Here is a 13,985-nt window from a genome sequence, read left to right on the forward strand (position 1 = left end):
TCTGTCGGTTTTATTGATGCATTTGAATATGCTTTGATCGGGTAAGATGTGAGATAGGGGTGTGTAATAAGGATGGGTGGTGAGCACCTGATGCTGAATCCCTGTAAGGTAAAGCTTGATGGTATATGGGCTAGTTTAAGATGAAGATGGCAAAGACCACCATGGTCACAATGGAGCAGATCTCCTGTACTTAGAGATCCATGGCAAACCTGTGGAATACTGCCAATGCCCTATCTTAAGCCATCATGGTGTTTAAAGATAAAGCGGCTCGGGACAATGACTAAGCATGAGTCATGAAGTTGGTCAGACCATGACAAGCTCCAGAAATACTGGTGTTCTTGATTGGGTGCCTGTTGGTAGAGGGATGGAACCCAAATAATTCCTGTAAAAGAGAATGGGACAGTGTCAACTGCTAAATTGGTAATATGTTCACGCACTAAATGAAACTAAAATGTGGCAGTACACTAGGTCATTTTTGGGGGGGACCAAAACACATGATGGTCAAAGAGGAGGAGCGCTCTTTATTCTTGCATGCCGCCAAGTTGTCAAGAAAGCATTTTCTGCCTTACCAGCCCAAAGATCACCCCCGGTGTGGGCAGTCACCACAACAGGATAGAGCATTAGTTCTTTGAAGGCAGGAAAGGGGACAGTCTCAATAGGCCAATGATCCCTGAACCAATGGTCACCAACAATAGCAACAAACCCGGTAGGGGTGGCAGTGACTGTTCTGACAATAGAGGCATGAACATTGATATACCATTCCAATATAGAAGGAATTAATACCAAATGATCAGATCAGATCTGGCCAGGATCATTTGGAGGCATTTGAGATGCTGGTGTTTCTGCGCCAAGCGTATTTCACTGCGTGCAAAATTGCCACGTGTGGTGTAATGGAGGGAGAATTTGTCAGCTGGTATCTGTGCTCACGGTGTGTAAAGGATGAGGAGCTAGAGATGTATGATTAATCATGCCTTATTTGATACCTTACTGATAATGCCAATGGGGGTCGTGCACACTGTAGAAAATGGAGGGTGAGTAAACAGACCCATCATGTAACCTAGTTGGGGTTCCTTATGTAGTGAATTGTCCGTGGTCGTGAGTTCGGCGGAGAAGATCAGATTTGGACCCTGCAGCGTGCCTAAAGGGAGTGCAATAGGTTCCGTGTGAACCTCATAAGAAAAACAGAAACTATGACATCTTCCTAATAGAGGAGGGACCCGTCTCTGTGACCCGATTCTTGAGACATGCTAGAAAGAAAATGTAATAAGCAACAATACTTAATAGAAATCATACAACATATCCAGAACTGGCTTGCTAACTAGTGCCAAAAGGTAGGGGTGAAAAAAATAAAAATGAACTAACTAGTGGCAGATGAGGCCCTTCTAATTGCCAAGCAGCAGTGAGAGGCTCTATGATTTGGCTCGAGGGACTTGTGGCCACTACGCAATGTTGTGGGGTGACTGCCTCTTGGTGACACTAAAAGATTCAAAATGTGTGGCCGTGACAAGTGAGTCCCTGACTAGGACCCAATAGAAGGATATGCAAGCCTAATTGGGACGCGGGCAAATTGGACGAAAAAGCCTCTGTGTTGAGGCAGGGAGTTGACACAGCTGGTTTGTAAGTTAAGTAAAAGCCAGCATCTGAAGCTGCCAGTTCTCTGTCCCTAGATGGGGGCTTGACTCATTACGCAAGCTAGCATATTGGGTAATGTACGTACTTTAGTAGACAAGATAGTCTCCAAGAAAACCTGGGAAAGTAGACATCTACAGAAATAAAATCAGCCAATTAACCATGAAAAACGCAAGACATGTGAGCCAAACATGGTCTAAAATAGAGAATGTTGTAGACATATAACAAATTGAATTGCATATGATAAAAGTCGATATGGCCTAGTGAGGGCCAAAAACAGTAAGCAGAATGAGGCATCACTGTGATGCTATGTATGATTTATATAAGCTGAATTTGCATTAGTAGTGAAATTCACCATAACTGAATGATCAAAATTAGTTTTGTTGGACAAACAAACAAAAAACACAACACTTTAACCCCTTAAGGACACATGACGTGTGTGACATGTCATGATTCCCTTTTATTCCAGAAGTTTGGTCCTTAAGGGGTTAAAAAAGCCACGGCAGTGCCCCATGAGCTTCTAATGAGGCCAGCTTGTTTGGAGTTTAGGCGATTTGTGTTGATGACCTTTGAACCAAAAGTAGATGGTTCTGTGCTGAACCATGACCTGAAATGGAACGGCCAAGGTAAGGTGGGATAGGGTTTGTATAGGACAAACTCCTCCCAGAAATATAGACCTTAAGCATATCAAGTATACATGTAAAAATTGATTGCTGTTTTATTACAAAGCAGAGAGTATTAGAAAATCCCAAGGGGCTTATTCACTAAATATGTATTTTTGGAAATGTGGTCTGAAAAGGGGGGTGGGGGGAGGCCAACATGTTTCTGGATACATTTAGAACACCAAAGTTTAACCATTTTAGCATCACGTGTTTTCATGCATAACATGAATGTACTCTTATTTGGATTGTCTGGCAGTATTCAAAGAATTAAAGTGTTACACTCACTAGAAAGTGCATAAGCATTTGTGTTTAGAGCCAACCATAAAAAGGCTCTGTGAGTGCAAATTTGTATATCTCCATATTCTTTCTACAGTACAGTGGTACCTCGGTTTATGAATTTAATGCGTTCTCTGGGATGTTTCTTATTGCGAAACATTCGTAAACCGAAATGTTGTTTCCCGGAGGTCAAAAAAAAAGTGAAAATGAGCTGGCATGTAAACCAACCCACAATGCAGAACACACAGTAAAAGGCATGCAAGCGACGAAGCTCAGCTTCCCTACCTTTCCACCGCTTGAGAAAGAAACCCAAAAAGTCCCCGAACCGCTGCAAAACATTTCCAGAATGGCTCCAAAACTCGATGCAAAAACCACTCCCAACACATCCACACTCAACGCCACGTGCTACCCACAGACTTGGGGAAACTTGCTTCGTATTGCGAAAAAAAAAAATTGTAAACCAAGGCATTATTTTTAATGGATTTTCATTTGTAAAGCATAAATTATGTTAACAGAGGCATTTGTAAACAGATGTACCACTGTACTTTTTGGGGGTTATACCTACAGCCCTCCATTTGAAAAAGGGTGAGTGCTCAACAGTAGTTGTGTGATTTTGATTTTTCTTTATTGACAACATTTTGCTTTTCACTTAAATGTGGGCTGTGGTGTTTGGGGAACATCCATGCACTGTGGTAGCAGCTTTTCTGTATTATATATTGTTTTTTTGGAAATAAACACGTTTTTCTTTGGCCTTGAAAAGCACTGAGAGCAGCAAGGAAATTGAATCTGTGGGAGGAATCTTTATTATGCTCTTGGGAGATAGAATTAAGCAGCCTCAAAACACAAGAAGAATTTCAATACAGAAATGGAGGGCTCCTACTGTAAACATACATACACACACACACACACACAAAACGTAAATACAATCTCACAAATCCATTCAAAAAGAAAGCTGTGTGTTGTTTGTACAGAAACCCGACCATGTGAAACCCTGGAAAGGTTTCCATGTTCCAGTGCATGTCCTCTTTCAAAACCTTGTAACAGAGAAATCAAGAATACAATTTATAATATAAACTCTTTATTTTTATTTTATAAATTGGCAGAAACTGCAGATTTCCAGATCTTTACAGAATTAAGCAAAAATTAAAAAATTAAAACATGGGGAAAAAAATAAAAATATTTTGGACACAAGAAAAAAAAAAAAAAAAGATGGGGGAAAAAAAACAAACAAACAAACAAAAAAAAACTCAGTCTGTGCACCATCTCCCCTTTATACAGCAGCACACAATGCAATCAGAACAAAAAAACATAACATGTACAGCTTACAAAACAAAAGCAGAGATGAAGATTAAAGAAATATTCTGATTAACCGTATACAGTATAAAAATCTAGAAACAAAAAAATAAAAAGAATTGTATACAGAGCAGTAAACTACAAACAGGGCAAAAATCAAGTGAATTAGAGAGCAAGGCAGTGAGTGCAATCTCTTCCTGAAGCATAAGAAAACCTATATAGCTACAGATTGCTAAATAAATTGGTGGGATACTTCAGAAGTGGCCAAAATGTAGCAATTTAGAGGTGGCCAAAATGTGACTTCCCATCTGTATTATAACTGCAACTACCATGGTTCTTTGCCTGGTCTTGGACAGTTGTGGTGTCCCATCCCCCCCTGTGCTAGTTCCTATGTTTATCTGCATGCATCTTTCAAATTTGCACACTTACACATAAAAGCCACATGTAAACTGCTCTGCTGAAATTGCACTCTTGTCAAACACATGAGAAAAGCATTGATTGAGGATATGAGTTACTCATTTTTGGGGGCAAGGATAGGGGCTTTATTAAAAAAAAAAAAAAAATCCATTATAGGGCAAGTAGAGAGCTCGGATACATAGTACCACGTTTGGTACATGGTACTCCAGAGACAGTATTCATTTGCTGGGCACAAATAAATGTAGACTGATGAAAGCTACAAAATTCAATAGGTCCGAGTAGACCACTGATATTCTGCTTCAGACCTCACACCCAAACAGTACCATAATAAAATTCAAGTCATCAGAAAATACAGGAGTCGTGAGGTTTAAACCCACTCACTACCCAAGCACTAGAAATCGACACTAGTTAAACCATCTCAATGTATAAAGATAAGACCACTAGCTACACTAGACATCTAAGGTACCTTTTGAGTCATTAGCACCTAACCAACAAGCATGGGTTTCAAACAATTGGGGTGGGGGGTTGAATTAATAGCTTAGAGCAACCTGTATTTAGTGATAGGAAGCAATACCTATTTACTTCCTTAGGAAACATAATTGTGCTGTGTTCTATTCATTGTACAGCAAATCACACTCTTCCCCTTTAGAATTGTGCATGGAGGGGATGATATCAGAGGAAAGTAGGCAGCTGTGCGTGTGTAATAACAAAAAGGCGGTGGGTTTTCAAGCCAGCCCAATAAACCGAAATATATTCTACACTTATGAATACACCTGCTTGAACACAGGTAGTTCATTGACAATCTAAACCAGATGGGTTAACCCCTGGGTGGAGGCAGAGAATAGAGCCCATGGTAATGTAAATATATAACTCAAGTCCTACAATACTAGTTAGCCTGTAGGGCCAAACATTTTGCCCTTTCAGGCTAACTAGTATTATAGGACTTGAATGAATATATATTTTTACATACACACGCACCTGGGTACCTATGAATTGAGGTTAAGAACCACATGGTATAAAAAGCTGAGCTTGTGCTGTATACACCAGCAGTGAAATCAAGGGGTTGACCCATTAGGTCAATTTCAAATCAGCATTTGAAGACAGATTTGTTGAGCATTTTATCATAACAGTTTTTAAATTACTATTTCCGTGCAAGCATTGCATTGCTTGATATGTCTTAATTTTCTGTATTTTCACACCACAAATCCAGTTACATAAAAGGCATGTCAAATAATGTACATCAAACTAATGGTGGTCAGTGAACATATAATTGAGGCAACAATGGGAGAATAATGGTGCAGATTATCCACATGCTTCAAGGCAAAACGAAAAGGCACAAAAAAAAATTAAAAAAATATATATAGTCAAAAGCAGCAGCAGCACAGACTAGTGCACTCTTCAAACCATTACCATAGCCGTAACAATTCAGGCCAACCATGGCACATGTAAAGCTTGGGATTACCAATGTTACCCCCCCACCAAGGAACTGCACTTTTTTGATAATTATTATTATTATTATTATTAAAATTGAGCGCACACTGACACGGTATTGCATACTAGGGTGCAGAAGCTCAATTTGTTAGATGTTTGGGGGACTGTAACCTACATCCTTGCCCACATTAAAGTTAACCAAGGAAAACAAATGGTTGGGGTGGCCGTTTAGTAAAAATAAAAATAAAATTAAAAAATAAAAATCAGAATCCTTGAATGTAGCAGCTACATACTGCAGAAACATATGCTTGGGGGAAACATAGTACCTCGTAGCATTTTAACAGACCTCACAGACAGCTTGTAGCATACATGCATATGAAAAGACAAAGGAGTGTAGTAATTTAAAAAAGTTTGCAAAGACTGAGCATGAAGTACACAACCCTGCATCCTTTAACAGGAGCTATGGTGCAGAAACAAATCAGATCACTGTGGTCGTTACAAGAACATCTGGAAATATACAGTCATGAAAACTGGGTCTTTTCATTGGCTCAGCTGCTACCCCACTGTGTTCACGGCAGGAAGACATTGCACTGTCACCATCCTGGCTACTGCCCCCTCTCACTGATGACTGCATCGATGAATAATCATGTATTGTCCGCCTAGAACTCCACACTGTAGTTTCTGGGCCACTTAAAATGTCTACTCCAAGGAATTTAACAAGGTAGAACAAAACAGAGAAGAAACCAGGCACTGTAACGTGTGCAGAGGTTGCAGCAACTCCGGCACAAAGAGTTATATTCGTACCAGCACCACTTCCTTTTCCAGTTCAGTTGTTAAAACATAAAAAGTGCTTGCCCTTTTATCAGAACCAAACCCAGATACGATCTGCAGGAGGGAGGGATTTTGCTCTCAGATAGGCCCTGCAGCTATGTATCTATTATACAATTACCCCTATGATGTCTGCAAAAGGTCCAGTTCTCCTACTTCATAACCAATGAACTCCTAGCCTCAGTGGGGATTTCATGGTTACTTAAAAAAAAAAAAAAATAATATGCAAAAAGTAAAAAAAAAAAAGAAAACCCAACTAACAAATGACATCTGGCACCTCATAGTCGGCACAGACAAAATAGTGTGGGGATAAACACGCCAAAGGCCACCAAGATGGGGAACATGAGGCTGCTGTTGTCAGAGGCATATGGGTTTGGGGTGCGTGGGCCAGACTGCACGCGGTTCTTGTTATTCTGCTTCTTGCTAGTGGATCCATCATCCTCTTCCTCCTCTTCTTCCTCCTCCTTCTTCTCTAAGCCAGGGTGAGGCTGTAGCTTTGGAACTTCTGATATAATGAGAGAGCACACAAGGCAATGCGTTCACTTTAATGAATATCATTGGTGTATTTTTTTTTTATTTTTTTCATACTTGGCTAAACTTTGCAAAAGAAGTTGTAAACCTGTGACAGTTTAATGTGAACAGAAGCAAAAATAAGTCAAGGAATGAATAAAAATAGACTCACCGTCTAATGTTCCTTTCATTAGGAATAAAGCACAAACTTTGGGATTATCATAATACCCCTGGGAGAATTAAAAAAAAAAAAAAATTAATTAAAAGTTGCATAAACTAGTTGTGTGTGCACTCAAATGCATTTTTCTTACACTATGAACTGAACTTTGGTAAATAAGAGGCCATAAGGTGCATATGACAAGTTCTGGTTTTTATATATTACATATATTAAAAAATAAATAAATAAAAAAGTTGGGAAAAAATAAAATAAAAAATAATAAAAAAAAAATATATATATATATATATATATATATATATATATATATAAATAAACACACACACACAGTGCTCGTGAAATCACCAGTGACAACTGTATTTGTAGTCATTACCTTCTTGTCAAAGCATAGAGTCAAGTGTACAAGAGCAACAATCATTTAACTGTAAAAGACATACACAAAGCTAGCACCACACATTTAGAGCTGGCAAAAAGTGAGTGTTACTTAAACACAAATCTAAAAATAATACATTGAGCAATGCAGAAATAAGCTTACATAAAAAAAAAAAAAAAAACAAGCATGAAACTTAGCTTTACTGCAAATTCACAGGCATTGACTTTTCTGCTGTGAACAGTTAGCCTGGCACTCCCATTATTTTCAATGGTAGCACTGTGCAATTTGGATGGAGATATATATTGAAGTTGTCAGCTTTCAAGTGAAAGCAGTAAATCATGGGCCAGAGCGGTTGTCAGTAACTGCCTTCAAAACCATTAACGTTTACAAACAGCAAAGTTTTTTTATTTTTGTTGCTCATGAAGTGGGATATTTATGCAGACCAGACAGCAGCTACATGGGAGCAATGCTTATTGCATCTATATATTTATTTGTATGTAACATGCACAGAGTAGCTTGGAAAGTCTGAATCAGCATTGAAATAGTATGTGCCCCTCTTTTCTTTTCTTTTTATAGAATGTAGCACAAGGAAGTCTGTCCTAAGTAACAATTATTCACATCTCCTTAATTTACCTTTACAAATTCAACATGGAGCTTCCCTGTAAAGGTGGAAACTTCTCCTTGTACACTTAGTTTCCCTTTCCTGATGCTTATGGGGATAATTTCATCATGGGCTGTGCTATGTCCCACACGTTCAAATATATCCAAGTCCTTCACAACAGTGTGGCCGTTCACACGCACATCAAACACCTGTAGATGATAGAGGTCATATACTTGTCAATTACCTGCAATGGCAATCTACCATCTGTTGCACTCCCATGAGAGGAGTGGTCACTGCGAGCATCAACATGGTGTTAACACACAATGTACATACTTACCTTCTGTTGGGATTGTGCAAAGTACACCTCTGCAAACTTCAACACCAGGACATACTCTCCCTCTTCTTTAATGGGAATCTCATATCCAAAATTGTCTTCGTTATAGCGCTCTGTCTGGTATAGGATCTGATCTTCTGGGTTAGATCTCAAAATAGGCAGTTTCAATCCATAGTCTGAAGCTGTGAAAACAGGAAGACAATATATATATACATACACACACACACACACACAGTATATGTTTGTATTTTTTTCACAAAAAGATAATATTCATATATTTTTGCAGGAGATCAGATTTAAAACACAAAGCTGGTCTCTTATTGTGGTCTCAATGTAATATCAATAAACATCAGCCCAGTCAGTGAGCTCTACAATTAGATCTCTCCCCCTATCCCGGTGCCCTGCCCCCCTCTACCCCCCTGTCGGTGCCTTGCACCCCGAGTCCTGCTCCGGTACCGCCCGCTCACTCACCCCGGCCCACTCTGCCCTCCAGCGGGTCCTTGCGGTAGTGGATCCCGTGTATGTCCACATGGGCCTCTCCGCCGGCATTCACCGCCCAGATCACGCTGTCCGGCAGCCCGGCTCCCTGCGCTGGCCGCTGTGCGAGCACGGTGAGCAGCAGGGCGGCCAGAGGGCCCAGCATTGCCAGCACGGAGGGCATCTCCCGGGGTGACGGGCTGGGCGTGGTACGAGCGCAGCGACTGAACCCGACACGGGGCGACCTCTCACCGGCCGCAGGCGCTCTGCCCGCACTCCCTCACCGCCAGCCCGCACATTTCATTCACGCTCTCCGAGGCTGCAACCTAACCTGGCGTGTTCGCCGCTCAGCCAATCACATCGCATCCCGCGCCCCGCGGGCCGGAGCTGGGCTCTGATTGACGGCGCAGGACAGCGGTGGGCGGGGCTTCGTGTAAAGAGAATGGAGCCCGGCCAATCACCAGCCGACACTGTGCAGTGGGCGGGGCTAGGTGACAGGGTTTGGTTGAGAGGAAGGAACCGGTTGGTCCGGTTGGAAAAAAGCGGAAGTACGCGGAGCTTCCGGTTAAAATGAGACAGCGCAAGTGAAAGCAGCGGCATGAAAGCAGCGTCACCAGTAGCGGGTCTCGGCTCTGATTTGCTGGCGGCAGGAAAAACACACCAAGTGTGAGCCGGAGTCGCACAGCGGCTTCAGCCAATCAGCGAGCTCCAGCGCGGCTTTTCGCACAGCATGGTGGGATGCCATCTCCCCCCCCCCCCAGCTTCTGGCAATCAGGAAACCTGTCTCCATGGCAACCGCCCTCCGTGTCTGGTCACGTGCAGAGAGGTGTGTATGGCGCTGACAGACACCGGAGCGGTGCACATTAAACCTAAATTAATAATGGCATCTCATCATACAATGCTGGGAACACGTAGTATGGCCAGTGGGAATATCATGGACTTTCCATTTATTTACAATGTCTCTATATGTAACGTGGCAACCTCATAATCTGGTTCCAAAACAGAACCCGAGCTGCTTGCAGGCACCAGCTGACATATTTATTAGCCATTAATCCCTGTCCCCATTATCCCCAGACAGTGCCCATGCTAGCCCCTCTTTCTCCACTTACTCTAAACTTTAACCCCATTTACTGCAGACAGTCACCCTTCACGCTCCACACTGAGCCATGCCAACCCTTTACATATAACGATTTATCTTTCATTTACTCCCCATTCTTACAGAATACAAACTGAATCCCATATCTACTCCCAGTGTTCAGACCCAGCTTGCATAAGGTAACTAGATTTCCACCTGTTTAGTAGAAATACCCCAAATGAAAACTTGCTTGTGTTTAAAGGGATTCTCTAGTGCCAGGAAAACAAACCCGTTTTGCTGGCACTGCAGAATCCTGGTGTGCCCCCCCCCCCCCCTTTTCCCCTGTGTCCTGTGGTGCTGGAGGGGTTAAATCCCCTTCAGTCAGTGACCTCAATCCACAGCCGATGACCCACGGTACTGGGTCAGGCTTCGCCCAGGCTGCTCCCCCGCCAACGGAGACCTAATGTGCATGCGCAGCGCATTATTCAGTGCTTTCCTATGGGGATTACAGCAACGCTGGAGGTCTTCATGCAGAGCATGAGGACATCCAGCATTGTTTAGACGACCAAAAGTCGTCTAAGAAGCCGGAAGTCCCACTAGTGGCTGTTTGGTAGACAGCCACTAGAGGAGAACGTAACCCTGCAAGGTAATTATTGCAGTTTATAAAAACTTAAATAATTACACTTGCAGGGTTAAGGGTGATGGGAGTTGGCACACAAACCACTTCAATGAGCTGAAGTGGCCTGGGTGCTTACAGTGTCCCTTTAATTAGGAGTGTATATCCAAAACAGCTTGCAAAACTGGAAGATCCCTTGTATGCAGTTTTTGCAAACCTTCACCTTCTAACCCTGTCCAGACTTTCTGTGGCAGGTGCTCTGAGTTATTGCTGCCTTTTGAGTTTAGTTCCACTGAGCTTAACAACCAGGAAGAAACAGAACTAGTTGTCAGATAGCCAGGGGGTGTAACCAAGTTAATTCATAAAAGTAAAATTTTCTGCCATTTTTTTGTAAAATGTCCCTCGAAGCTGTTTCAGGCTCCTCCACTGCGAGCACATGAGGCTACCGCATAGGAAAACATTGCATGAATGCTTTCGTATGGGGTTTTAGCTGACGCTGGATGTCCGCAAAACCTGAGGAAGTCCATCGTAATTCAGCGGACCAAAAGCACCTCTAGTGGCTGTCTGGTAAATTACAATTGCAGGATTAAACTGACTGGGCACAGCACCCAGACCACTCCAATGAGGTGAAGTTGTCAGGGTGCCTATAGTGTCTCTTTAATTCGAATTTGTTATATAATTATAATCCAGACTGCAAATTTATGTAATAGCTAATGTTGGAAAATCCTCTAGTCAGCTTGGTTTATTTTCAATTTATACTACAGGGCTGTTGAATGCTTCTATATGATTGGTTGACGAACGTTCGAAGGTGTGCATAATTTTCAGGGAGACGCACGGCTAAAGTAGTTCCAGACAGGTCTTGACTGCATTACAGTTGCGTAAGAAATTAGTCCTACATACAAGAGCGCCTTAATGACAAAAACTTGACAAACTTCTTGAAATACATCATCTGAATTATGTTTCGAGGTGTGGTAACTGTAGTACAAGCGGAATATTTGACTCCAGGCCGTTAAATTATTAGAAAAAAATAATGCACACCCGAGGTGTAACAGCCACTCCGCTTCGCGTCATGACCGCATTGCCACGTCGGGTGTGCATTATTTTTCTAATAATTCAACAGCCTGTCGTCAATTATTCCATACTTTAGTTCATATTTACACATCAGTTTACACTTCACTAAATTCTGTTAAGTTGTAAAAATAGTGGAGTTGGTCTGTTTTCAGTTCACTGTTTAATAAATAACCCCCTTTATATCTATTTATAAAAGCAGCATGGTTCACCATATGTTTGTATGACTAGTTCTGTTGTGTGTACAATGCAGTGACTGTTGGAGTTCAGCAGGGATCCCTCTATAGTTTTGAACAAGGGCTATTGTAATTAATAGATTGTTCACCCAAATAGACAGGGGATTGGAAGTTGATTGAATTGGTATCTGTTGCTGGCAGCGGTGGTCAAATGCTCAATATTTTTCTGTTACTAATCGTTTTTGTGAATGCCATTTATCATGAACTACGGTAATACAGTTCATGATATTGCCATAATGTGAAACGTGTATGAATACTTTCAAAATTGTAAAATTCTCTCTCACTAAAGCGTATCTTGGTCCAATTGAGGTTTCGGAACCATTACCCTATAGTGCCACATGATTAAATGCAAGACTTTGATCTATTCTGTGGGCCGAGTTGCTCTTCTAAGCAGCGATATAGTGTGAAGATTATCCAGCACTGGAGATTATCCTTTAGTTAGTGAAACTCCATCCTAATTAGATGATCCTATTATTGTTTGCTGTTAATAGGATCATACATCCAACTCCTGATTAGAGTGATTATAGACTTGTCCTCTTGTAATTAATCATTTGCAAAATACACAGTTTCCTCTAATGTTGCAATTGTGGCTGCTTTCGTTATGTGTAATTTTTGTTAATTATACAGGAATGGTGGGAGTTTATTCATGTCAGGTCAATATATATGTTTTTGCTGTACAATCAGTGAAGGAATACATTTAAGTGAGATAACAACTTAGACTGCTATATTGAGAAATTCATTTTTCTTTTTATATTGATCTAAATGACTTGCCTAGGTACATGATCGGCTTCTAATCGGTCATAAGATTAGCCATAAATTCTTGTGAAACTTTACCTCTTGTTACATGCTCAGTTGATCTCCTTAAAACTAAACATGACCTTCGTATCATGCTATACAAATACACAGGTGCATAGCATTATATGGCATATGCTTACTGCTGATTATGTCATTTCAAATGTTAAATTAAACACTACGGTATTTCTTTAAAAAAATTATCTTGTACTGCTCAGTTTGTCAACTATGAACGATTATAACAAAAACTGAATATGAGAACTCTGAGAACAGACAAAACCTTTGATAAACTCAATAACTTGCTCTTTGGTAAATCCCGATATAGAAAAACCGAATTATGCAGGCCACATAACTTGCAGAAAGCAGGCGTATGGGCTGCAAAATGTCTGGAAAATCGTCAAGTAGTCAAAAATAATAATAATGATAATAATAGTAATACTGTGATAATGTCCCCTTTAAATCCAAATAATATATGTATTCAGAGGATAGATAGAGGGGAATCTAATTCTTCCAAATAATATTTATATAGAGTCTAACATTGCATATCCTATATCAAATGGACTGAGCTTTAATGTGTCGGGCTCAAAATATTCCTTACTAGATATGCTGACTCATAAAAAAAAATGTACGTTGGTAAAACCATACGTGCATTTAAACAAAGGATAAGAGAACATGTTACATCGGTAAACCCAAGGAGACTAGTTGATACCCCCATCTCAAAACATCTAAAACTTCACCATGGAGGCTCTGCACAGAATATACGTTTCTGTGGAATTGAAAAGGTCACTCTTGGACCGAGGGGGGGTGATCTAGATAAAAAACTCTTACAGAGAGAGAGCATATGGATCTATAAACTCAAAACCCTTTCACCGATGGGTTTGAATGAGGGTTTCTCATTCACACCATTTATCCCTGACTAAATAACGCATATATATATATATATATATATATGTATTCACCCCATGAAATTCGTTCATAATTTATAATGTATATAATTCCTTGCCAACATGACTCTACTATTTTAATATACACAAGTAGTCTGATAACATACGTTTTATTTATTTATTTTTTCTACTTTATTTTGACCTACTTATCTAGGTCTGAATGTATCTCCCCTTTTCTTATCTAATAGCTGTCTGCTCCCCTATTAAGTATGCAATTAATAACTCCCCATTGAACACAAGAAATTGTT

The 13,985-nt window shown here is 40.7% G+C and overlaps 1 protein-coding gene across 1 annotated transcript; it reads right to left on the reverse strand.

Moving 5' to 3' along the window:
- Nucleotides 1-5,814: 5,814 nt before the first annotated feature.
- MLEC (malectin) lies at nt 5,815-9,390 on the reverse strand. Its single transcript, XM_063454577.1, has 5 exons — nt 9,001-9,390; nt 8,533-8,711; nt 8,228-8,404; nt 7,219-7,276; nt 5,815-7,041 (listed from the first exon to the last, which is right to left on the reverse strand). The coding sequence occupies exons 1-5, from the start codon at nt 9,188-9,190 to the stop codon at nt 6,815-6,817; spliced, it is 831 nt and encodes a 276-aa protein (XP_063310647.1). The 5' UTR covers nt 9,191-9,390; the 3' UTR covers nt 5,815-6,814.
- Between the last annotated feature and the right edge of the window lie 4,595 nt (nt 9,391-13,985).

This window comes from Pelobates fuscus, chromosome 5 (genome assembly GCF_036172605.1).
Source record: "Pelobates fuscus isolate aPelFus1 chromosome 5, aPelFus1.pri, whole genome shotgun sequence".
Lineage (NCBI taxonomy): Eukaryota > Metazoa > Chordata > Amphibia > Anura > Pelobatidae > Pelobates > Pelobates fuscus.